Genomic DNA, 24,540 nt, shown 5'->3' on the forward strand with positions numbered 1-24,540 from the left:
CGCGGAGAAGCAGTTGATGCGCTTATTTCTTGCCAGACTTCTTGATACCCTGCTGACCGGTGTTGAGGGGACCCTTCTTGCCCTTAGCGGCCTCCTGCAGTTCCTTGCGGGCTTTGGCGTCTGGAAAAGAATACATTGATTAGCGCAGGGACTTTAGGCCGTGTGAATTAAAGGCTAGACATACCAGCCTTGATCTTGGCCTGGTGAGCGAGATCATCCTCGTCAAGCTCCTTCTTCTCTTTCTTAGCGGCCTTCAAGGGCTTGACCTTGCCACCTATAAGTCATAGAATGTCAGGAATGAGACTTTTGGTATAAAATATTCCGCAGGTACTAACCTTCTCTGCCTTGACCACCCATTTTGTCTATAAAATAACCGAAAGAAATGGGCTAAAAAGAGGCTGGAGGAAAGTGTAGTGGAGTTGCGACGGCGTTGATAATGGAGAGAGAAAAAAACACTGAGGGGTGCTTATCATAATGTAGCGGGGCGAATTCTTTTGCCCTGGGCTGTCTATATTACGCTAAGGTAACATTTGCTGTATTATTTCCGTCTAATACGCTAGATTAGCGGGGTCTGTCGGAGAACTGGGACAAACTGGTATTTGTAATACATGTAGGCTATTCCAAATCGGGTTAGAGCATTTTTACCTCACGCTGTAACCTCACTTCGAACCTCACTCCACCGCCTACCTGAAACGTAGTAGCGTCGAATCCTCAGATCTCCAAGATGGATCATCGACTGCCATCATGGCTCTTGGACAGATCTCCTGCTGTCATAACATTTCGTTCTCGCGCGTTTATCTGTTCATCAAACCCATAACCTCCACAACCCTAAGCGCTTGGACTTCTAATCGAATTCCCAAGACTTTGGTGTGAAGGCAGGCTTCCTACAGCTGGTTGGACTTTCTCGAACCCTTTTGAGAAGACGAGTTTATCGCTGAAGCTTGTGCTAACTGAGTCTTGTTGTACAACCTCCTTCCAGAGCCAATCGGAGTTATCCCGAAAGGAAAACAGGACGAAGCAAGAGAACCGTTCACAACCCATCTCGAAGCCCTAGGGAATCGCAATCATGTCGCATCCCAGGTCGAGGTCCCCATCGGTCCCCTCTGAGGGTGAGATTGTCGAATCAGGCCCAGAGACGAAGGCAACTGCGTCAGACACTCCTCTAAATGGCACTAGCGTTGACCGTCCCACCAGAGTTAGCCCATCTGCCGCGCCCAGATTTCCCGCGTCATTGAAAAGAAACCAGTCGCCGAGATCCCGTTCTCGTTCCCCGCCCGGAGCCACCAAGTCCCACAAGCGCAGTCGTGACGATATCTACGACAACTATGACAGTGCGCATGATCGGCGCCACCGCGAAGAGCCTTCGCGACGCTACGGGTCCAGATACGATGACAGACGCCGTGACAGACCCGCTCCCAACCGGCGCCCATACTATGACTATGACCGCGAAGAGACCCGCGGAGAACCGCTACGGTACAGTGATGATTATGACCGACGCAAGGATAAGCGGCAGCGCACCCGCAGCCGATCCCCGTACCGTGAGCCGAGGAAGCCCAAGCGGTATGACGAACCTGATTCAAGTATGGTTGAGTCCAAGCCTCCAGTCGATCCCGGAAGGCGCAAGCCCACTGAACAGTCGGTGAGGGAACAAGAGAAGGCTTCGTTTGTCGCTCCAGACTTGAAGCGTGGTGCTGAACGAAACAATCAGGTGCAGGCTTCTTCTAATCTTCAAGCGCAAGTGGCCGATGAGTATGTTTATCCTTTCATTGGCAAGGAAAAGCGCGTGACTAATGCTTGTTCCAGGGATTTGGCTCCTAATCCGGAGATTGCGTCAGCGCCGGAGCCCGTCGAGCCCGTCAACGAACTTGATGCACTTGAAGCTCGCCGCAGACGTCGTGAAGCCATTCGGGCGAAACACCGGAGCCAGGCGACGCCGCTACATCTCAAGTCACTGAGCGTCGGTGAGACTGACACTGATTCGTCGATGACTGGCACCGAGCCAGCCAGCGCCAAGGAATCTACTGGTACGTTGCTCTTGAACAAGATTTGCTTTACATCGGCGAAGTTGACACTAACTATATCAATAGGTTCTCCACAAGCCTCTGCTTTTGAGCAACCCGCGGACTCAACTGGTCTCAATATTGGAAAGGATGAGAACTTCGTTAATGCGAATGCTCCTGTCGTTGCTACTGACAAGGACGAGGCCTCTGCTGCTGATTATGATCCGACTCTTGATACCAAGAAAGAGCAGCTGAAGCATGTTTCGCAGAACGGAAAGGACGAAGTTTCTTCTGCCGCCTACGATGAGACCAAGACCACCAGGCAGGACGTTCTCCTCCCCGATGCCCCCGCGGCTCCACCGAAGACCGATGCGTTCGATATGTTTGCGGAAGACGACGACATGTTTGCAGAGGAGACAGCCGACGCCCACCCTGCACATGCTACGGCCACAGCTGTACCCCAGGGCAAGGAACTGGATGTTAGCATGATGGATAACTGGGACGACTCGGAAGGGTATTACGCTGTTCGTCTGGGAGAGTTGATCAACGGACGCTACCATGTCCGACAGAAACTCGGCAAGGGAATGTTTTCTTCTGTTGTGCGTGCCACCGACACTAAGACGGGGGAGCTGGTTGCCATCAAGATCATTCGACAGAATCCCATAATGCGCAAGGCTGGTATGAAGGAGATCAGCATCCTGGAGCAGCTCCAAGAAGCCGATCCGGAAAACAAGATGCACCTCATCAAGTTCGACCGACAATTTGATCACAAAGGTCACCTGTGCATGGTGTTTGAGAACCTTAGCATGGACTTGCGTGAGGTTTTGAAAAAGTTCGGCAGGGATGTGGGCTTGAACCTGCGTGCAGTTCGAGCCTACGGCCAACAGATCTTCCTCGGATTGAGTCTCCTCCGTCGGTGTAACATCCTGCACGCTGATCTCAAACCGGATAATCTTCTGGTGAATGAGCAACGCAACATGTTGAAAGTTTGTGACCTGGGGTCGGCGTCTCTGGCCTCCGATAACGAGATCACGCCTTACCTTGTTAGTCGCTTCTACCGTGCCCCGGAGATCATCCTAGGTATCCCTTTCGACTACGCCATTGATGTCTGGTCTATTGGCTGCACTCTCTTCGAGCTGTACACGGGTAAAATCCTCTTCACTGGCCGAAACAACAACCAGATGCTCAGGGCGATCATGGAGTGCCGTGGCAAGTACCCGCCGAAGCTTCTTCGCCGCGGAACCTTGGCGCCGCATCACTTTGATGAGAAGCTCAACTTTCACAGTGTGGAGGAAGACAAGATAACTGGTCGCCTGCACACCAAGATTATCGAGTTCAAGAAACCGAAACCGACGCGCGATCTCAAAACCCGCCTCATGGCGCAGGGAACCCGCGGGATGCCCGATTCCGAGGTAAAGGAGCTGGGTCAGTTCCTCGATTTACTTGACCGTTGCCTCAGTCTCAATCCCGAGAAACGTATCACTCCGAACGATGCCTTGAAACACCCATTCCTGGCCCCCAGGATGTAAGTGTTTCATGGAAACGCATTGAGTTTACAGATCGCATCTCCAATCCTTGTGAGTCTATTCATCCTGGTCCAGGATGGCGTATCTCAGCTGAAAGGATGGACTCTCGAGGGATCGGCGTACGGGGGTGTACGGGGTTGTCTCTAATATCTTTATTTTTCTTTTCAATATGCGCAACCATACCAGCAAGTTAGCGAGTATTTCTCAAATGGAAGCATTTTTCACCATTTTCACAAGCCAACTTTCCTCCCCTGTCCGTCGCTTCAGCCTCCGGGCTCCTGCAGCGACCGAACTTGGCCAAGCCGTGAGTTCGTGGCTAACAAAGAACCTCAAAGACGGTGTAATCCGTAGATCTTACCGATCATCCGCTACTCTCAGATCATCAGTTCCTACGAAAAAAGCAAACAAAGCTACGGAGTAGACATCCCCTGTTCGCAGAACCTCGGTAGCGCACGATTAGATCTTGCGCATTCCCTGATCTATTTCATCACCATAACGAAGAAATCCCAATAGCACAAGCCCCTTTTTCAGCCTTAGCCCGTCTATGTCCGGGTTAATACCTCTAATCGGAAATCCCCCTAGCCCTTCCATTTGGTATGAGATCTGTGATCTAGCCCCCAACCATAGCTCTATTCTCCGTACTCTGGACAAAGTACGTACATCGCATCGGAGTCGTAGATCCCAAACAAAGAAACATCAACCCTCTAGTCCAGGCAAGGCAACACCCAGGGAAAAAAAAGCAAAAAATAAAGTTAAGACGATCTGATCTAGGTTGTCTAGGCAAAGTTCCCGTGCTTAGGCCACCAGTAGTTCAGTCCGCGTCCATGGTTCAGAGAAACCAGGAATCGAGAATTGCTAATCTTACCCAGGTCTTGGGGATGAGTTGTGGAGAATAACTTTGTGAACTTTGAAAAGGAGTCAGTACAGTTCTTACTGCGTGCAGTAGGCACACATGTAGGAAGATCTTTTCTAACTAAGTTATCTACCTTGCCTCGATATTCATGTACACAGTAAAAGCATGTTGTACGTTGTATGTTGTATGGATATCCCATCTCGGCCTACATATCCTCGACGAACCTTCTATGTTGTAGTACCAGCCACCCCGATTGGTCCCCAACACTCTAGGTGCGCCTGATTCCGGATCCAATTGCTGGCGGAAAGGGCGGCAAAGGTATTCTCGGATTGCTGTGGCTGTTCATTTAGTCCTGACTCTTCTCGGTGTGGTAGGTTGGGCTGTATGGTTTATTGGTACGGAGTAGATGAATGGTGAGGCTGGGGTCTGGTCCGGGGTCCCGGGTTTGGGGGGACTTCCATTTACTTTTTACTTTTTCCTTCGTTTGGGATTTGCTTTTGGGCTGGGGGCCAGCTGCGAACTAGTGGTGGTTTCGATAGTTCTGGTTCCAGTTACTTGGTTTTAGTTCTTGGAAGCAGAAAAAGCAATTGGATATCTGTTCAGTTCTGGGTGGAAAAAGAAAAAAAACAATGGATGGAGATTTGCTCAGTTGTTTGGTAGCAAATATGGAATGGAATCTGTGCACGTGGTTAGGGTGTGGTTCAGTTGAGTGCGGAGTATACACAGTACGCAGTACCTACCCTCCCATAGCCTAGGCCCTAGACGGTTCCATGGTGTAGACATGGTCCGTGATGACAATCATGATTACCTAGTAGTACATGGGCCGGATGATCACAGGTGGAGTGTTCCAGAAGGCGAGGGCGATCAAGCGGAAGGGAGGGGAAACATATTGCCACTCTGGAAGGATGGGATCAAGTACGCAGTACACATCTGGGCGGTACAACATCCAATGACAGTGGCAAATGATTCCGCGCAATGGGAACGGGCATTTAATCCCCGACCACTTTGTTCAAATTGAGGCTAAGGATGTTCGTGCCAGGGAGTAATCATGATGTCGAGATGTGTTTATATTGTGGGTCCCCGCCACCTGCAGGGCACCGAGTCTGCCTTAGGGGCGGAGGCAACGATAGCCAGGTCTTCCGAGGCTGTTGTTCATTGGGTACTGTAGATTGTCCGTACAGTACTGTAGTGAGGGATACGGATGATCTGTGGCGGTCGGGTTGGGATATGGATCATACTTGCGTTGATATTGAGATGTACCTATTGTATCTTGTAAATTGTAGGAGTCAGGTTACAATCAGGCAACCCATCGATATTGAACGCATACGCAGTACAACGGACGAGCATAGTGGGTACAGAATATAGTTCGTGACAGATCCTGAATCACGTAGCGGTGTAGACAGTCCGAAACCAGGACCTGAAAGCACTATGCCTGGAACACAGCGTGGCGGGAACCATTCAAATAGGGCAAGAAAAAGCAAGGCCAACGGCTCGGAACTGAGCAAGAAAACAACCAACTCGATGATCTTTAGACCAGCCAGCTGCATTGTCAATCCTGGGGTACAGTAGGCAAGGCACGGACGCGAAGGGAGAGTAACTACGCAGTATGAGAAACAGGATAGGCGTCAATCAGTTCATTCGTACATATCACACCGGCAGTCGGATATTCTAGACATTGCTCATAGTTGTACATACATGAAACTAGTTGTACAGCATGCATAGACCACATACTAAGAGTTCGGGTGATGAGAACCGAGAAAATGGATGTGATGGATCGAAAGGTCGTGCTGTCAGGTGATTGGACTGACTGCGGGCTTACATTGTCGATCTTGAAGAAGGTTTGTTGTTGATTCTTGATCTAAGTGCATTTACCTACACCGCAATAGTACCAGTAGAGTTCCCAAGAATGAGTTTCGAGTTTCACATTGGGTACCTAACTATTGTATGTAGGTACCACTTGGGCTACCGGCTACATCGTACACAACACACTTTTCGTGGCCCCGCTGTTGGGGCCAGAATACAGGTTCGAATATCAGTCTGACTCGGATCAGTACATGGCCCTTGCCTGTGTATGACGCAGGTGGTGTGAGATAAACAAAGAAAAGGGAAGCTGGTGAGATTGAAGACTCGGCGAGGCAACTATGTATGTGCAGGGGTTATTCTTTGTCGGAATACTATCAACCTGGAACACTGAACGGAGATATTGCTGAGGGGCCAAATTCCCGCCACCAACAAAACCCAGCACGACAAGGAAAAGGAGAAGAATACGGATATACGAGTAGAAGCAACCGTCACCAATGAGCAGATGAGCTGAAAGTCCCAGATGGTCAAGGTACATTAGCGCCAGGAGAAAAGATGAAAGTCGATGGCCCGTGCAGAAACTAGTCAGCAGGAAATGGCCATTTCTTGCAAAACAATTCGAGCAAATGGTTGGCCAAAGCAGCCCTCCATCATCGCCTCACTCTTAGACCTTTTAGTTTAGCGTGGCCGTCTAGCCCCGGGGTGTGGAGTACGGGATAGAGTTGTGATGTCCGTGCAAAGAACGGTGAGAGTAATCTAATCAGTCGAACTAAGCCCTTCGAGAAGTCGTAATCACTCCATCGATTTCTATTAGAGTGCCGAGGTCTCCATGTTAGAGGAGATCTGGTCAGATGGCAAATATTTCCACGGAACGGACATGGCATAGCCCAAGCTCTGGACCAGTGGTATACTTTTGCGGGGCTGGAAACCGACGGATGTTATTGGCAGAATGTGGGTGCGTTGGCAAGTGTGTCAGGAGGTTTCAAGGCATAAACACCGTTGGGAACAGGGGTTGCGATACGTGGGCATTGCCACACTAGGCCTAGACAGAAGAATAGGGGCAACCGGGCAAGGCTTGGAACTCTGCAAGTTCTAGTCGATCCAAATCATTCCAACTCATGGATCCAATCATCGGTTGTGGCGGCTGCAGGAAAGATTGACTGTAGCGTTATGATTGGAAGAACCACTCTTCGGGCATGCACACCGCTTGGTGCATCCGTACACATGGCCTATTATTATGTGTTATTATTATGTGTTATTATTTATGGAGACGATTAGATAATAAATTGAATTAATTTTCATGGCACTCCATGTATTCTCTACGCATCATTGATTATTTTTTTCTTTTTTAGTTTGGGATTTCCATTCGATCTTTCCCCTTTTGGGGATTATTGGGATTCCTTTTGGCATTAGCGTGCTTTCCTTTTTGTTTTATTTATTGTCTCTCGAACCACGAGGCGACCTTCTTGCCTGATCTCTATATTAATCTTACCTTCGCTCTTTCTACTTCCGCCTCGCATACTACTTTTTTATATATATATATATTTTACATATCCTTTTGTTTATTGTTGCTGTTCTCGTTCTGGTTCTTGTGTTGTCCTACCTGTGCAACAACTTTCCTTCTCGACTCTCTATCAAACACAACCAGACCGGACCCAAACGGACACCTTGATCGGACCATCTTGAAACCCGGATTGGAATGGATGCCTTTTGAATATTCCGTGGATTTAGGCCTCTCTTTCTCATAACCTCCCTGGATCAGCCTCTGCGCCTTCTCTCGCTCTTTCCTCGTCTCTTTCCGGGAGAGGATTTGGATCTCCTCTTTCTATCCGTCTCTCTCTACAATCCAAGGACCAATGTACCCGGCCATGCTACCAACGCCGCCACCATCGCCTATTCCCCGCTGCTATGCTCCCGAGGACCGTCTAGGACTCGTCTTGGCCAACCGGCTGGAACTCACCCGAGTCCTGGGTGTCGGAGCCTATGGCGTTGTTTACACCGCTCAGGATATTCACACCCACGAGGTCTTTGCCGTTAAGGTGCTCAACAAAACTGGCCTGGATCCCCGCCAGCTCAAGTTCCAGCAGCGCGAGATTAGACTTCACCATCTGGCCAGCCAGCACCCCAATGTGGTTTCCCTAAAACGCATTATGGATTCCGTGGATTGTACCTACGTCGTTATGGAATATTGCCCGGAGGGAGACCTGTTCTCTAACATCACCGATAAGGGTAACTTTGTCGGTAATGAGTTCTTGGCCAAGAGTGTATTCCTCCAGATCCTGGACGCTGTACAATATTGCCACTCTCTCGGGATCTATCACCGTGACCTCAAGCCTGAGAATGTCCTGGTCACCAACCGGGGTATGACCGTCAAGCTGGCCGACTTTGGTCTCGCCACGACGGATTATTACACCACCGACTTTGGATGCGGTTCCACCTTCTACATGTCACCTGGTAAGCTATCCGCTCGTATCTTGTTGCACTAGGGCGAAGCTAATTTGTGTCATTGTAGAATGCCACCAATCCAACCCTCGACCTTTGTCTTGTTACATGTCCGCTGCCAATGACGTCTGGAGTCTGGGCGTGATTCTTGTCAATCTAACCTGCGGTCGCAATCCATGGAAACGCGCTTCGATCGAGGATTCCACATTCCAGGCCTACCTGAAGGATCCATTCTTCCTCCAGACCATTCTGCCTCTCTCCACCGAAATGGTCGGGATCTTGAGCCGGGTCTTCGAGGTCGACCCAAGTAAGCGGATCACCATCCCCGAGCTGCGCCAGCTCATTCTGGAGTGCCCCCGCTTCACGGAGAATCCCGTTATCCCAGCCCCCTGGGTGCCGGAGCCGGTCACCTACATTCCCCAGCCCCAGGTGCCATTGTTCATGGCCCCCATGGCCCTGCATGCCCAGCCCTGTGGCTCGTCCCTGCATGCGCAGCCCTCTGGCTCGTCGTCGGACTCTTCGCAGTACTCGGCCTTCTCCCAGTCTGCCGCGTCCGACAGCTCGGCCATCACCGAGGATTACTCGGATCTCAACAGCATGTCGCCCACCGTCTCGGAGCAGGTTGCCAATGGCAAGATGGTATTTCCTTCTGTCTGCGCGGAGCCCTTCTTTCCCGCGGATCCCTTTACCTATGGCCTTGTTCACCCCAACATGCCGAGGTTTGAGATTCCCGTTTGATTGCTCGGATATCTCCGTTTAACGCACCTGCATGACTTGACGATCTTTTTTCCCCTCCACATTGCGCATCTTTGACCGACCTTTACTATTTTGGGTCTTTTTACTCTCTTCTCTCCACTCCGCCATGAGCGGATACCAAAAGCCGAACGACAAAAGTTGATCGCGTTGATCATGATCCACGGACTCGGCCACTCGCTTTCTCTTCCATTTGGACATAATTTTTTTTGCATTTTTCCTTGGACCTCGACACTGCCCTGCGACTGTGGCTTTGCATGGACATTCTGACCCAGTCCTGTGTCTTCTACCCTGCGGGTTATCTTCAACTGTTTTAATATTTACATACATACCGGGAGGACCATTTTGACGTTTCCATTTTCTGGCGTGCGCATACACTGGGATCACGATTTGAAGGAACGCCCCTGGAAGGGCTGATGAATACGGAGGCTCGTTTGTTTTTTTGGGCTTGGTGTACTCTTTTCAAGCGTTCACGACCTGGGTGTTATGTTTTGGCTTGCTTTCCTTTCTTGTTCATCTTTCGGCAAAGGCTTGTTTAACGATCTATGGGTGGTTGGCATTGGTTTCTGCTTTTTCTGTGCATAGACTTTCGCATTTGGCGGGACATCGAGGGATTCTTTATGATCCCTCTTCATTGATTTCACGATATGATACCTCGGCCATCTGGCATTGCCAGATGGTCTCACAACACAATCAACACTAGATTCTCCTACATTACCTTTCTCTACACTGTAACCTTGTTTGCTGCTGCCTCTTTTAATCTCTGCGTGACTGCGTGTAGATCTCACAAAGACCCCCAACCTCTCCCCTGTCCCCTGCTGTGCAACATTGCCTCGGTCCAACAACGGCCAAGACTCAAGAGGGGGTTGGTGTTTCGTGTTTCCGTGTGATGCCAGTACGCCACCATCACCTCATGAAACGGTTAAACCGAGACATATCCATTCCGAGTTAACGGTCGGGTCCGCATGTTATCGTCTCATGTATACAACCGTCAACCACCATATATATCTCCCCACCACCTGAAACTATACACAGGTATCACCACCTCCCACCCAACCTACCTATTCTACAATGGAACCCAAGGTTAATGAAATAAATAAAATCCCCAAACCAATATATTCACCCCCTATACACAGTATACGATTGATATCTACATATTCCGTCCACCAGTAACCCGAATCGTCTCCCCATTAACATACGAAAACCAAGGCGAAGCCACACCAAGGATAGCCCTAGCCGCCTCCTCAGGACTAGCCGGTCTACGCAACGGAATATCCGGATACGCCTCAGCAGCCGCTTTCTCAACATCCCCCTTCTTAGACGCCAACTGCTTCCCGGGGATACCAAGAGCGACCTTTGTGCCGTCTGGAGTGGTGATGAAGGCGCCTTCTTCCTTTGCGCCGGTTAGACGGGTCGTGACGTAGCCGAAGGCGATGGTGTTGGAGCGCACGCCGAAGGCTGGACCCCATTCTTTGGCGATTGTGCGGGTTAGGCCTACGACGCCGGCTTTGGCGACTGCGTAGTTTGTTTGGCCTCTTTTTTTTACATTAGTATCATATCGGATGGATTTAGGAATCATCATAAGGAATGAGAGAGAGAGGGCTAGAGGGGGGCACATACGCGTTACCGTGAATGCCACTCGTACTGCTGATGTTGATAATAACGCGAGGCTCCTTATCTTTGACGCGGAAGTAGGGCGATGCAGCGCGGATAAGCTGGAAGGGAGCGGTGTTGTGCACAGCCAGCATGGTTTCCCATTGCTTGTCGGTCATCTTTATTCATTAGCATTATTTCTTCAGGTTTATTGGTTTAAAAGAGGGAAAAAAGATGTAATCTTACCTTGTGAATCACACCATCCCAGGTAAAGCCCGCATTATTAACAATGATATGAATCTTCCCATTACCGAACTCAGCAGTCTTCTTCACCAGCTCGGTGATGTAGTTGCTATCAGTGACATCGCCGACGACGGCCAGGGCGCGACCAGCCTTGGCGGCGTTAATGGCGTCCGCGACGCTGTTGGCCTTTTCTATTTGATTTGTTAGATAAATGCCAACCGCCGTTCGGAAGAAAGAGATAGGGGAATACGTACTAGCGTCAATATCGGCCACGACGACCTTTGCGCCCTCGTTGGCGAAGAGACGCGCGGCTTCGGCGCCGATACCCTGGCCTGCTCCGGTGATGATGGCTACTTGGCCTGCCAGCAGACCGGCTGGGTAGTTGAGGTGCTCATTGACCTGGTTGAGACGGTCGGAGGGGGCCATTTTGGTTGAGTTAATTAAGTTGGGGAGGGGGAGAATGCGAAGTGTAGATGTGAGGGGATGGGTTCTCTTATAGATCGGGGCTGTAACTGCCGAGGCTCAGTACGGACCGAGATTGTGGGGTATTAGCCTATCAGGACCACTACACAGTAGTTAGGAGTTAGGACTACATGGACATGTCTCTGTGATTATCGCTTTACTAGCATAGTATGACTGTATGATTCTGAATTGCATGTTTCTGATATAGCCGAACTGCGTTTACTGTCCAGCTTTGGGTACAGTGGGAAATACACTTGCTTCCCCGTTCACACGCACATACTCACTCTACAGATTCCCTCATACAGTACAATAGGTAGCGACAGAGAATTGACCGCCCATTATAATTTCAAAGAGATTCGTTATGCATTGCTCGTCCAGATCCACACATACACTCCCCCCACGAAGTCGATTGTAGGAATGCCGACACAGTAGCTTCATAGCCTGCAATGATAGGAAGCAGGCCTTCATTTCTGGTACCACTTGGAATCTCATCCAAGTCCGGGAGTAGACCAACATTCTCCGAAGGAACCCAGTACTGTCCATTCTCATCTGATAGTTTTGGCTCAGCCGGTCCTTCATGGTCTCCCTTGGGATTCTGAACGTCAGCCGCGCTAGCAGTGCTTTTAAGAGCCAGCAATACATCCCGGCATTGTAGCAGCAGACCGCGGAGCAAGAAATTGCGTATCTGTCGATTTTCCTCGTGGCATATTTCATAGTATCCGTAGCGGATATCGACGCCGTGTTCTGGGCGTGCACGAGCCGTCTCGCGCGACACCCAGTACTCGAACAGCTGGAGAGTGAGGTTGAGCACCGAGATGGTCATTAGCAGGTTTGCGCCGTCCTTGGCACATTTCGTACACTGCAGGAACATCTGGCAGGCGCAGAACGTGCATTTGATTGTCTGCAGGCTGTGGTCGAGTCGTAGGGGCATGGAGCCGGCGAGCAGATGGTTTAGTCGGTTCATGTGGAACAGCTCCATGTCTATGCATTCGCATGGCGAAAGAGGATATGGCGAGGCGACGGAGCCTGCCAATGACGGGCTGGCGACTCCGTCGGTCAATTCTCCGGATAAGAATGTTGGCGTCACCGGCGTGTGCGGATACCCTAGGCCGGCCGGTAGAGCCGGACATGGATCTCCGAGGTCCGTAAATGGTGAGAGCTCCGCAGTTGTCAACTGTCCAGGACAGACAGAAGACCCCAGTGTTGTTGTGTTGGCGAAGCTACTGGGACTTTCCCAAAAGCCCGGTTGATTTGATAACAAGCAGACCTGCACGGCGACTTATTAGCAGTGTACCGAGGCAACAAGGATACGCGAAGAGAAAAAAACCAACATCGTCATCAATCACAGAGTCAGGAATATGACCGCTGTAATTATTCCCAACTAGCGGCTCCATGTCGGCTACGGGGGCCACAAGCCGACTACCACGGAAGCCACGCACAGTTGGCTTTTCTTCTTGCAACTGGCCTAGCTTGCGAAGGGTAGCTCGGTTCTTGCTGCCCTTTGGTTTACCGGAGCGGTTTGCGAACCCGTATTGGCACTGTAGACCGTGACGCAGGCAGCGAGTACAGACACTCTTGCCGGACAGATTGCATTTCACCTTGGACTGTCTGCAGTTCTCACACGCAGTTCGGAGCTTAGGTGTATCTCCGCCGGCATATGGACTGCCATTGGAGTCTGCAAGCATTGGTACCTGTTTGACTGTCGGTGGTTGGAGAGGAAAAGGCTGGGATGGATAGAGGAAGCTGCCAATGGGGTCTTCCAATACGATATGCTGCTACCTGGATCCCCAAAGGACTCGGTGATATAGGAGTATCAACACAAAGAAGAGAAGAAAAAAGGGGAGAAAATATGAATAAAACACGAAAAGATCGCAGGTAGAAATCAAGATAGTCAATACTACAGCACAGGTCCAATGAGGCAGACGGTCCAGAACCCCCCACACCCGCCCTGGGATTATATATGAACAAGCTCAAGCTTCAGGGAGAAAGGATGTCACTCTGGCATTCCGAAGCCAGTCCCGATGGCAGCCGCATATAGTGGTCAGCCTCTGTGAAACCCCAATTTGCTTCCATCTGATCAACCTAGCGTGGAAGGCCAACTGGCACCGCCAAAGGCAAAACGGTCGAAAGCACCGCCTTCTCACAAAGCTTACTTCAAAGTCTGGCCCATGCTTTGAGCAATCACTATTTTTGAACACTCCTTGTGGAAGGAGAAAACAGGGTCCTGCCTACCCGCAAGGGAAAACGGTCGAGGGTCCTTTTGTTGGGAGTCGTCACACCTTGATGCAACATCATGAACGCCAATTTCGGGGTTAAGTTTCTGACTTCTTGGAGAACCTGATGAACCTTTAGCAATCAAAGGCTGTTGGCGTTTTGGCCCCCTATGGCCTTGTTCTTCCTCGCCACTGGGACAGAAGTACAATCCCTCGAATGGACAGTGTCAGGGACCATGTGAAATAGAAGCAAAAGAGACTCTTGTCGGCTGACCGGATCCGGATCGGACAAGGGAATCGAGCCCTCGCCCCTTCATTTCTTTCTTCGTCAATGTTGCACATTCATCGTCAGCAGGCGGGGACGTTTGAACCCCTGGGAGAGATTGCCTGAGATTGCCGAACAAGAGTCGCGCCATGTACGCTACAACGTGAACATTTCATTTTCATGCTACCTCTAATAAAAATGCCATGAGCATGTTGTCCAACCTCGAACTTGTGCTGCGCCAATCCCGGACTCAGCCGCGTGGAATCTGACAGGTCTCGGCAACCCCGCTGTGCCGATAGTCGAATGCCTTCAGTAACCCTGTCAGGTGGGCCACCGCTGCGCAGACCACTAGCACGTGGAAGATTTGATGTGAACTTCCTACAATGTCGAATTTCCCGGGCCTGAGTCGCTCAGGTACTCGGGCTGCATAGATCGTGGCCCCAAGGATATATAAGAAGCCCTGCAGAAGAAGCCATTCCAGACCAATCTGGTATCGCATACGGTCATAGCCGAAGATCTGGACCCCATGAAGCACCGGGAAGGCGGCAGACAAGCCCATCCCAACAAACATAGAAGCGCGGAACGGACGCCAGCGAGGCGTGCGGAACCGGGGATTAATGGAGACGATCACGCAGCCTAGCCCAATGGTACAAATCATGGTCCAGTACGTGCGCTGGAGCCCGGGTACACAATAAAATCCGTAGAAGACACTCGGTACAAAGCTTCCTACAATGAGTCCCACGATGCCGATATAGTCGAGTGAATTTCCGATGCGTGCAACCATAGGCGAGTGATTCGATATGGTATGATAGGTTGCGGACATGCCAAGGCAGAAGGCAGCCCCCGCGAAGAAACAAGCAAAAGCCACTATATCAGAATCGGCCGCATCCCGGTACCGCGGAGAAAGCAGGTGATAGAGCCCATAGGCAGCGGGGGCGGCGATCAATGCTGGCAAGAGGTGGGTGTAGATGTTGACCGTCTCATTGTGAACGTAACCCAGTGATTGAAATGAACCTAAAAACGAGGACGAGGCGGGCCGATATCCAGTATGAATGTGATGGTTGTCGCGTTGCCAGTGGGGCAAATCGTCCCAATGAAGAAGTCGTTTTACCACATTCTCAGCCTTTTCCATGGGGGCCGTTATCCCTGTGGGCTGACTGTTTGCCGTCACTTTCTCTTCGATAGGGCGGCGCTGGCGAGACATGTTGACATGTGATAGACAAGTATGGACAATGGTGTACAGCGATTTTTGGAGAGTTGGCCACAACAGAACACGTAAGACAAGTCAGCAGATAAAAGTCCAACTTCAACGAAAGACAGGAAACAAAAGCAGAAGTTCAGGAATAAATATAAGAAACGAAAAGAAAATCCACATGCTGTTGGGCAGTCGGGGCAACCGAGGGAAATCAGTTGGGGAAGCCGTAAACAAACATGACAAACATGGCAAACAAAACAAACAAGACAGACAACGTCATATCTGCGCTGCCCTTGTGCCCGTTTCGATGTCAACACACATGTCAACACATGCCTGGAAAGATGAGCCGCTTACGCCCAGTATCTGACTCGTTGGAAAATCTCGGCTTTGTGTCCAAAGGAGATAAAAAGTATGTTCAACTCGGGCCATGTCCGCGGCCATGTTAACCTTTCGCAGGCTGTTGGACCATAAGACGCAGACCGAGTACTTCGACAAGATTGTCGATCGATATATGCGATTCTGCGCCCGCCACTCTAAAGATCTCGATGCAGCATTGACCTCTCTTCCAACAAGTCGATCGAACGATGCGACCTCCAATCCGCCTGCTTCCCGGCCGATGATCAAATCAAACTCCGCACAGAAAGACGCCCCGCCACCATCAGCGGAGCTATCCACACTCCTTCTCTCCCTCCGGAAGCTGCGCGAGGCCGTGCTGGCAACAGCCAAACACACGCCCCCAGAATTCTCGCAACGAGTGCATAATTTCTCCATTCGCTTATCCATTCTCGCGCACCACCCGCCGTCATACTTCCCTTCACTGCGATATGTTGTGGATAAATTGCACTCGATATCCCACCCACTACCCGACTCTGAAGTCAAAGAAATGCTCACTTACTTAATTCTTGATTACGCCTGTCGGCAAGACGACATGATCTCAGCGTTTGAACTGCGAGCCCGGGCGCGGAAAGAACATGCCTTTAAATCGCAGATCGTGGATAAGGTATTAACGGCCTTGATACACGATAATTGGGTCATGTTCTGGCAGTTACACAACAGTGTGGATTCCCACATCCGGGCAGTTATGAATTGGGCTGCGGACCGAGTTCGCAGACACGCGCTTAAGGCCGTGGGCAGCGCCTATATCAGCGTGCACATTAGTTGGATTTTGGGCGGTTGCACCGGTGACGAACAGACTTGGACATGGGAGAAATTGGTCGAGCAAGAGAAGCTTCGCTGGGAGCGGATAGATGACAAAGTCATCATCAAAAGGCCGAGGCAGAATCCCCCTTCCAAGGCGCAGCCAAGCGCGTCGACTGCTTGAGTACAGTCTGGCTAGACTTTTTCTCTCTTTTTCTCCGAAAGCATTCAAAGGGGTTAAGCATATTGCATGGCGTTAGTTGGAAAGACATCGTATCATTAGCGGATGGCTGTCATTGAACGGGGCGTTGATTACATGTTTAGGTCATTGCAGACAGATTGAATTCAAGGCCCGAGGGCAAAATGAGTCTTCAATTCAAGCCTTATAATTTCAGATCCGAGTTTGGGCGATCTAGATTAGTCTGCCCCAGGACAGGTTGTTTCGATATAGTCTCAGCCAGCCGCCCCTTCATGTGAGGTGCATTGTCGGAACAAAGCTCATAGACAGTCGACAGATTGAAAATCAAACTACCGAAGGAATGGTTGGATGAGACCTGGGCCTCAAGGATTTGACGAGCCTAGGATTGAAAAGTGAGTCAAATGTTCCCATTCGACTCCAAACAGAGTGTGGAGTACAGGGGGGTAGAGAGATCACATACCTCATCCAGCTGTCCGATGTACAGAAGACACACAGCCAAATTCTGGGCTACCAGAGCCCCATCTGTCCTGGTACCATCCTCTGCAAGGACACGCCATTCAGCCACTGCATCGGTATAGCGGCCATCTGACATGCTGATTAGAGGCTTCAGCAAAGCCGCCTCCTTGGCCTCGGAGGCATTACCAAAGACCTGGCTAGCTGCGTCCAAATCACCAATGCGCAGCAGCAAAAGTGCTTTCCTCAACTTTGTAATATCCGTCTCTGGCCCGTCCACCCGAAGGCCATCGAGTGCCCGTCTCGCTGCATCGAGATCGCCCATCTCAACAAGCGCATTCACGCTCCTTATCCCAAGATCTGCCAATCTCTGTCTCCATAGTTCCCGCTCAGCTTCGCTAGCCCCACTTCTCATGACCTCCCGGCGGGCTTCCAGCCCAATCTCATACAGACCTCCAATACTCCTGCGAGGATCACCGAAACCGATGCTCTGGAGTCTCACAGCCAGAACGCGAAGCGGCCAAGGAACAATGTGGCGAGGATATTGGGCGTGAGCAGTTTCATGTTCAGGATCTTTATCGTCATTCGCTGCAGACTCCTCAATATTAAGATCGATATAGTAGAATGCGGAGCTCAAATCTTCCAGGGCTTTCGATTCCTGCGCCGCCAGAACTGTGTTGCCCGACAGCTCCAAGCAAGCGAGGCGCGTGTAGAACAGCGAGAATATCAATTTGGTATCTGTCGGGGATATTAAAGATGAGGTTAAAATGGAAGCCGAAAAATGAGCTGCGACTAGGAATCGGCCCTCGGCTAAAAGCCTTTCCAGAGTGCCCAGAGAAGTTGACAAGGGTTCCCCTGGGTTGAGGATAAGGAATTCGGTGCGCAGCGCTGGAGGGATATCGAGATGAGAGAGTGTATGGAAGACGTTATGCCGGAGAAGAAACGAGAGGTCTTTCCCTAGGATTTCAGGTAGGTCATCTGGCGTGAGCGTATCTAACTCATGGAAAGATGCGCCTGAAAACATATCGCTGGTAGCAATTGATGCGTCTTTGATAGGCGAGGTGGGTAATCCGGAGGCAGCCAGAGGGCTATCATGTTAGAGAAAAAAGAGCGCTGGAAGGCAGAGAAATGCTCACTCATCTGAGGCGTCTAAGGGACCTCTCGTTGCGCTGCGGGGCCGTGAAGCTGCAAGGCAATCAGTAAGGGACGAGTCAGACCAAATATAGGCAATGGAGGAGGCGCTCACATCGGGAGACATTCCGATGGTGCTTGTTTGATACCGAATCCATTTTCAGAGGAGCATTTACTCCATCAATTAGAACAATAAGTAGACTAACCTGGGGTATGTTCCACCTGAAGTCGACCAAAACACCCGATAAGAGCTATCGGATTCTGCCAGGGCGGTAAAGCCGGATCTGGCGACTACGCCGCGATCTGGCGTTGCCGAATGCAACAGGCTGTCAGCCATACGTTCCCTACCTTTTCTTTTCTTTCTTTTTTTTACATGATCTCTCCGATATTCTACCGCTCCTTACTTTATTAATTGACTTACGGAAATCTAAAATGGCTGCGATCAAGAACAAGTACTCGGTCATCCTTCCGACCTACAATGAGCGGAGAAACCTCCCTATCATCGTCTGGTTGATCCAGAGGACCTTCAACGAGGCGTATGCACTTATACTGGCTGGACCTGCAATACACGGAGACTAACGTATGATTACCACTTATAGGAAGCTGGATTGGGAGGTTATCGTTGTTGACGACGGATCCCCTGACGGTACCCTCGAGATTGCCAAGCAGCTTCAAAAGCTCTATGGCCCAGAGCACATCATCCTCAAGCCCCGCCAGGGCAAGCTCGGCCTAGGAACCGCATATGTGCACGGCTTGAAATATGTCACGGGCAACTACGTTGTCATTATGGATGCCGACTTCAGCCACCACCCCAAATTCATCCCCGAGATGATTCGCATCCAAAAAGAAACCGACGCAGACATTGTGACTGGAACCCGATATGCGAGCCGCGGAGATATCAAGGGTGGTGTTTACGGCTGGGATCTGTTCCGCAAGTTCACTTCGCGCACTGCCAACCTGATCGCGGATGTCATGTTGATGCCCGGTGTGAGTGACTTGACTGGTAGCTTTCGGTTGTACAAGAAGGCAGTGCTCGAGAAGGTTATCCTGAACACTGAGAGCAAGGGCTACAGTTTCCAGATGGAGATGATGGTCCGTGCTAAGGCAATGGGTTACAAGGTGTCTGAATGTCCGATTACCTTCGTCGACCGTCTCTACGGCGAGAGCAAGCTGGGTGGCTCTGAGATTGTCGAGTACCTCAAGGGTGTGTTGAGCTTGTGGGTCAAGGTCTAAGTTGGTTCAAAACGAGAGGGAATCTGATCTCCTGATTCTTCGATGCATCTTTGCTGCAAGCCCAACATCATGTCTGGACTGCTTACTACCCGTGCTGTGATATACCCCTTTCCGACCTCTGCTATTCTGGATCTGTGCACTTTCGGGTGGTGTTTGAATGATTTGTCTATTTTGTGTCGTGTATATTCAATGTGCTCCTTGTCTTCTGGTGTCTGAATCCTCAAGTTCCCACGTAAAGTATCTTTAAATTCCACCGCTCAAATGGACTGGAGATAACGTAAAACTCGATCAATGAGGTCCTGCTGACCGTCCCCATGAACATTGTGGCTGGCTCCAGCGATGACTCCGCTGTTTTCATAATCCCACTTGGCGCCACCAGCTTCAGTAGCTCGCTTCCATCTCTGCAACAGCTCCACTTTGTCCACCCAGTCGGGGCAATACTCGTCTTCGCCTGAATACAAGAATAGTATCTTTGACTTGAGAAGGCCCTGCGCTCCCACCGCCCCAAAGGTCTCCTCCAAGCGCTTATCGCTCAAGTCAGAGCTGAAGAGATCATCATCAGATGGATTTCCAGGGCTCTCAGGGCTGACCAGACTCAGAAATCTCCGGGCACTGAGAGGCGTGTCAGCTGGATAAGAGAGTCGTGCAGTCAAGTTCATCGGAAGAATTGCATCGCTGTTCGGTTCTGTATAAGGCTGCTCCTTAGCAAAGGTCACAAGGTCATCGTAAACCTTTTTGAGCTCGTCGGGTTGCAGAGAGGACTCGATGATTGCCTGTAGGCCCTGTCTGTCCGAGGCAGGCGCTTGTAGAATGGCACCATCAAGCTCCGGGCGGACCATGTGCTGCAGGCCGAAATCGAACTCCTTGTGCGGCACGGGGTTGGGAGAGTAAAGGTAGTGGAGCACATCCTGGCTTCCGGTCGAGTGACCCATTATCGCGATCTTCCCAGCTGATGAAGGTGCACCGGGCTGGCGGGATGCCTTGAGATCGCGAATAAAGCGCACACATTGCCCGAGTTCCTCCACATCACGATCGAGGCTTCCGACCCCCCATCCGCCATATGAAGATGAGAGTAGAACGGAGAAGACTGACCAATCAGTGTTTTCCAAAGTTTTAGCTAGCTTGGACACATATGGAACAGTGCAGAATCCATCTGTCAGTCCACCCACGAACAGGAGGCTGTTTGTCTTATTGACGCCTTCTACTGGTGGGGTGAACTCGAAGGCTACTAGCCTTGGAGCCTGCAATTGTTAGCTCGGTACAGAGAATCGCAGGGATATTCTATACATATTCATGAAGCACGCCATTATGCGATGGACCGCGACTCGAAGATGAAGCCATTTCAAGTGTGGTTGTTGAAAGGATGAAAGCTTGTGAGTCCCCGCAGTGGGCGATCAGCCGTTGACGTATCCGATTCTCGTAGACGGTGGGGTCGGTGGCTTTGTTACGTTTACTCTAGTTAACTAGTAGTTAACTACTGTGTATGCACTACACAGTACATGTAGAGAAATAAGAGAATCATGTAACTGAATCTTCTGGGTCCCTGGGATAAGAACAATACCTCCAAATGGTTATCTGAGTTCTGACATCACTCCAAATGGTTTCCCCTTTGTTTTGTTCACATGCAACTTATCTTGCACCACTCCTGGACTTTAGTCACTTGGTCACGGGCTCTCTCAGCTTAACACCAAATATTGTCAATTAGACATGGGGGAGCCTTGATCATTGGGCAAATTCACGAGGTTATGAGGAGATTCCTATGAATATGACTCGACACCAATTCCACCAATTCAAATCCTTGGTGACACGCCTAACAGCATTCTGGATCATTCCAAGTTTCTGGAGTCAATCAAAACGATTGTCGAAGAGGTCGAGAAAACCGTTGCCACTTGCCGCCCATATGTTAAAACTCGCTGGGTTGCTGTGAACAAGTTCCCAGGGCGCCACTCCTACTTCGTGCTCGACGTCAACAATGTCGGATATGACTATGATTCCGCTCACAAATGCCTAAGCGAAGTCCCTGTCTATGTTCTTCGCCTGTCCAGAGCGCCCAAAATCTTCTGATATCGGCCACAGGACCGAAAGCTCGCAGAGAAACTTGCGCGAATGCACAATATGCATGGGCAATCCCCACTACCTTTGTTCGACGACCACACCAAACCTCGTGTATACGGCTCTCTCCGCCATCAGCGCCGTCCAACGGCCTCATGTATCTCAGGTGTTCTCTCTAAATTTCTGCTTGAGATGGCTAGGTTTTGATCGACGAAACATACTGTCTTTCCGAAACCAAGGAGGCATGCTGAAAGCGAGAAAAGCGTAGATGTAAAGGTTAATGACGTATGGAATATAGAACTGTAAGCTTGGAAGGTTTCGAAGCAGTCGTGGGATGTGGGAAAGATGGCAGTTGAGGGTGAAGGGACTGAAGGGTGGGATGGGGAGAGAAAACTGAATCGAAGAGAGGACATAGATGGCAACAACTTCAACCACCAGCAGAACCGTGGCCGGGCTCTACAAGACGAGTGGGTTTTAGGACCCAATCTAACCACGCAAGAAGTCATCTTTCGCTATGCTCCTGTATTTGCTCATCAATTCATCATTGACTGCTCTACCAGTTCATCGCTATGCTCGTATGCCTGGTCTCTCTACATTGGGCTGAGACTACCCACCCGCTGTACAGTGAACCACTTCTTGTTTCATTCTTGATCTTGTTCGAATTGCACCTCCCACACCATGGATGCGAACTCGACGAGTTCTTGTGTCTTAATGATGAGTATCAATATACCAGCGAACACCACGGGATTCTCTAGCCTTCATAGCAGCCTCATGTTCAGCCTCCTCCTGATCCAGCGCTAAGTGAGCCAGCTGTTGCTCCTCCAAAATCTTGGCGTTCCTCTCCCTGATCCGAGCAACCTTCCTAGAATCGGCCTACTCTCTTTTCGAGATGCGCCGCCTAGCTTCAACCGGGCCCAGGGCCAAGGTATTTGCTCCAAGAACCGTACGACGATTTCTTGGAGCGCTAGCTGCCTCCTTGGCTTTGAGAGCCTTCACCAAATCCGCCTCGCACAAAGCTAGCCGTTGGGATAAAAGTGTATTTGCATCCATAGATCGCTGAATATGCCGTTGAACTTGCTGAGATTGATCCCTCAGCTGGCTTAAGTCCTTACTCAGCTTAGCATTGAGTCTGTTCACCCGATCGACCGTGTCTGGGGGTGAATTGGTGGCTGAACTTGAGAGTTCGGGGGTGGTGATGGAGTATCAATCATCCGAATAACTTCACTCTCCCCTTCCATCTCAATTTCCTTCTGACGTAGAGGTCCGAGAATCACCTCCGGATCATAAGGCCAGATACCACGCGACCGAAAAGAAGATCGGATGGTTCGCTGGGTAAAAGAGAGGTTACGGACATCGCGAATCATCCGGAAGAAATCCTTCTTTTTATCCACGCTTCCACCCCCCATTACCACCTCATTGTTCGCTGACCGAAAGTGATGCTCTAGATTTGCGAAGACCTGGCCATCGAGAGGCTGGCAAAAATGTGTAGTATGTGGGATAAACCAGATTGGGAGGATAAAATGTCGTTCGCAAAAGTCGACGAACTCATAGGTAGTATGAGATGGATGATTATCCATCAATAATACCCTTGGCCTTCCCCTCTGAACTCGAGATTTTGTGGCCTCATGAAAACAACAAAGCCAATCGTACGCTGTTTCATCGTCGATCCAGCCATTGGGGGTAGGTTTGATGCGAAAATCGGGGATCGTGATATTGTCGTACCACTCCTCCAAATGCTGGCTACTCTTCGGTAAAAACCAAGGTAGCATCACCCACCCATCGGCGGCGATACATTCGATCCCAGTAAGGGATTCATGATGCCCGCCGGTAGGGTTCTCATACCCGCTTCGAGGGGCTAAGGCATGACGGGCCTTTCCTTCGCCAATCTGGTAGCCGATCTCATCCCAGTTGTAGATCTCGTGAGGTAGGAAATTGTACTCTTCCATGAGTTGGGAGAATCTATTAAACCAAAGGAGCATCGGATCGTACACTTGGCTTTCGATCCGGACCTTCTCTGCTGGTTTAGGCTTGAGGTAGGAGATATCAGGTGGTAGTGATGCGATGAATCTATAGACCCAGTTGTGGCCGACAGATTTCTCAGAGCCCGACCGCAGCAAAATCAGATTTGCTGCCCGCTCCACCAAGGTAGGTGTAGGACAGGTATATGCGCTGTTTAGAGTCCTTATCCACGCAATCAATGCCTTCTCTTGAATTGGATTCAAGGCTTTTCTCTCGCGACCAAGCTCAGTCATACTCCGGCGACCGTGGATTCGGCTCCGCAGGCGTTGGTATGGAACATCAAATTCCCGCGCCAATGGCGCGATTTTCGGGTTATCCCTTTCATGGTAGGCTTGGACGGCATTTGCGATACGGTCATTGATATCAGATGAATCATCAGGCATCTTGGTGGGGAGTAAATAAGGTACGAAATAGGTGGGTTCGTGAAAATTATAAAAGTGTGGGAAATTATCAAAAGTGTGGGAGGCACAACACCGGGAAGCGGTGAGAGTGTCGTAGCACCGGTGCGGCGTCTGCTTCTGCTGACGAGGCCGGCAACCTCTATCACACGCTCCAGGTGTCCATTGGTAGCCTTGTTATGCTCCTCGAGAATATCTGGACCGACCGTGGCCCTGTGAACGGGGCCTTTGGCACCGTTGAACACGAAACGCCGTTACCCCTGCTTGTGCGGTTTGACCCATTCTCAGGCCGCGGAATTAGGTCCGGATCCCCCGCTGTGCCCATTCTTCGCGTCACGCGCGAATTCCTCGTGGGAAACCAACAGTGTACGAGGACCCAGTTCCCCCTGGTCTTCTCATACGCCACATAAATCCCAGGGCATTACCGTGGACAGGGCTGTCAGTCTGTCCTTAATATCAGCGACCGTGCGCACTCCGCGGGCCTACACTATGTCGCACTCTCTCGAGTCCGCATCCTTTCCGGCACCCTCTTGGAGGATACCAACCCGCTCGGCCTACGACACCCATGCTGAT

General features: G+C 50.5%; 12 protein-coding genes across 12 annotated transcripts; 5 read left to right on the forward strand and 7 right to left on the reverse strand.

Annotated features, from left to right (window-relative positions):
• Positions 1-22: 22 nt before the first annotated feature.
• On the reverse strand, positions 23-357 carry N7515_004386 (translation machinery-associated protein 7; the record flags this gene model as incomplete). The annotated part of the gene is made up of 3 exons (XM_056665130.1): positions 23-120; positions 185-274; positions 336-357. The coding sequence occupies 3 exons, from the start codon at positions 355-357 to the stop codon at positions 23-25; spliced, it is 210 nt and encodes a 69-aa protein (XP_056522080.1).
• A 709-nt stretch (positions 358-1,066) lies between these two features.
• N7515_004387 (putative serine/threonine protein kinase (Prp4)) lies at positions 1,067-3,529 on the forward strand (the record flags this gene model as incomplete). Its single annotated transcript, XM_056665131.1, has 3 exons — positions 1,067-1,749; positions 1,804-2,024; positions 2,088-3,529. 3 exons carry the CDS (start codon positions 1,067-1,069, stop codon positions 3,527-3,529), a joined length of 2,346 nt encoding a protein of 781 aa, XP_056522081.1.
• A 4,506-nt stretch (positions 3,530-8,035) lies between these two features.
• Positions 8,036-9,359, forward strand: N7515_004388 (serine/threonine-protein kinase; the record flags this gene model as incomplete). The annotated part of the gene is made up of 2 exons (XM_056665132.1): positions 8,036-8,633; positions 8,692-9,359. 2 exons carry the CDS (start codon positions 8,036-8,038, stop codon positions 9,357-9,359), a joined length of 1,266 nt encoding a protein of 421 aa, XP_056522082.1.
• Positions 9,360-10,524: 1,165 nt separating this feature from the next.
• On the reverse strand, positions 10,525-11,636 carry N7515_004389 (SDR family NAD(P)-dependent oxidoreductase; the record flags this gene model as incomplete). Its single annotated transcript, XM_056665133.1, has 4 exons — positions 10,525-10,909; positions 10,995-11,146; positions 11,214-11,401; positions 11,465-11,636. The coding sequence occupies 4 exons, from the start codon at positions 11,634-11,636 to the stop codon at positions 10,525-10,527; spliced, it is 897 nt and encodes a 298-aa protein (XP_056522083.1).
• A 382-nt stretch (positions 11,637-12,018) lies between these two features.
• On the reverse strand, positions 12,019-13,357 carry N7515_004390 (Zn(II)2Cys6 transcription factor domain-containing protein; the record flags this gene model as incomplete). Its single annotated transcript, XM_056665134.1, has 2 exons — positions 12,019-12,939; positions 13,004-13,357. 2 exons carry the CDS (start codon positions 13,355-13,357, stop codon positions 12,019-12,021), a joined length of 1,275 nt encoding a protein of 424 aa, XP_056522084.1.
• A 1,043-nt stretch (positions 13,358-14,400) lies between these two features.
• N7515_004391 (hemolysin III family protein) lies at positions 14,401-15,354 on the reverse strand (the record flags this gene model as incomplete). The annotated part of the gene is made up of 1 exon (XM_056665135.1): positions 14,401-15,354. One exon carries the CDS (start codon positions 15,352-15,354, stop codon positions 14,401-14,403), a length of 954 nt encoding a protein of 317 aa, XP_056522085.1.
• Positions 15,355-15,590: 236 nt separating this feature from the next.
• On the forward strand, positions 15,591-16,666 carry N7515_004392 (uncharacterized protein; the record flags this gene model as incomplete). Its single annotated transcript, XM_056665136.1, has 2 exons — positions 15,591-15,754; positions 15,802-16,666. 2 exons carry the CDS (start codon positions 15,591-15,593, stop codon positions 16,664-16,666), a joined length of 1,029 nt encoding a protein of 342 aa, XP_056522086.1.
• A 199-nt stretch (positions 16,667-16,865) lies between these two features.
• On the reverse strand, positions 16,866-18,392 carry N7515_004393 (uncharacterized protein; the record flags this gene model as incomplete). Its single annotated transcript, XM_056665137.1, has 3 exons — positions 16,866-17,060; positions 17,142-18,222; positions 18,271-18,392. 3 exons carry the CDS (start codon positions 18,390-18,392, stop codon positions 16,866-16,868), a joined length of 1,398 nt encoding a protein of 465 aa, XP_056522087.1.
• Positions 18,393-18,697: 305 nt separating this feature from the next.
• On the forward strand, positions 18,698-19,498 carry N7515_004394 (dolichyl-phosphate beta-D-mannosyltransferase; the record flags this gene model as incomplete). The annotated part of the gene is made up of 2 exons (XM_056665138.1): positions 18,698-18,801; positions 18,865-19,498. The coding sequence occupies 2 exons, from the start codon at positions 18,698-18,700 to the stop codon at positions 19,496-19,498; spliced, it is 738 nt and encodes a 245-aa protein (XP_056522088.1).
• Positions 19,499-19,755: 257 nt separating this feature from the next.
• On the reverse strand, positions 19,756-20,839 carry N7515_004395 (uncharacterized protein; the record flags this gene model as incomplete). Its single annotated transcript, XM_056665139.1, has 2 exons — positions 19,756-20,739; positions 20,786-20,839. 2 exons carry the CDS (start codon positions 20,837-20,839, stop codon positions 19,756-19,758), a joined length of 1,038 nt encoding a protein of 345 aa, XP_056522089.1.
• Positions 20,840-22,683: 1,844 nt separating this feature from the next.
• On the reverse strand, positions 22,684-23,952 carry N7515_004396 (transposase; the record flags this gene model as incomplete). Its single annotated transcript, XM_056665140.1, has 1 exon — positions 22,684-23,952. One exon carries the CDS (start codon positions 23,950-23,952, stop codon positions 22,684-22,686), a length of 1,269 nt encoding a protein of 422 aa, XP_056522090.1.
• A 194-nt stretch (positions 23,953-24,146) lies between these two features.
• Positions 24,147-24,539, forward strand: N7515_004397 (uncharacterized protein; the record flags this gene model as incomplete). The annotated part of the gene is made up of 2 exons (XM_056665141.1): positions 24,147-24,333; positions 24,385-24,539. The coding sequence occupies 2 exons, from the start codon at positions 24,147-24,149 to the stop codon at positions 24,537-24,539; spliced, it is 342 nt and encodes a 113-aa protein (XP_056522091.1).
• Position 24,540: the final 1 nt, after the last annotated feature.

The sequence above is a fragment of the Penicillium bovifimosum genome (genome assembly GCF_028826915.1).
Source record: "Penicillium bovifimosum strain IBT 22155 chromosome Unknown utg000004l_segment0_segment0, whole genome shotgun sequence".
Taxonomy (NCBI): Eukaryota; Fungi; Ascomycota; class Eurotiomycetes; order Eurotiales; family Aspergillaceae; genus Penicillium; species Penicillium bovifimosum.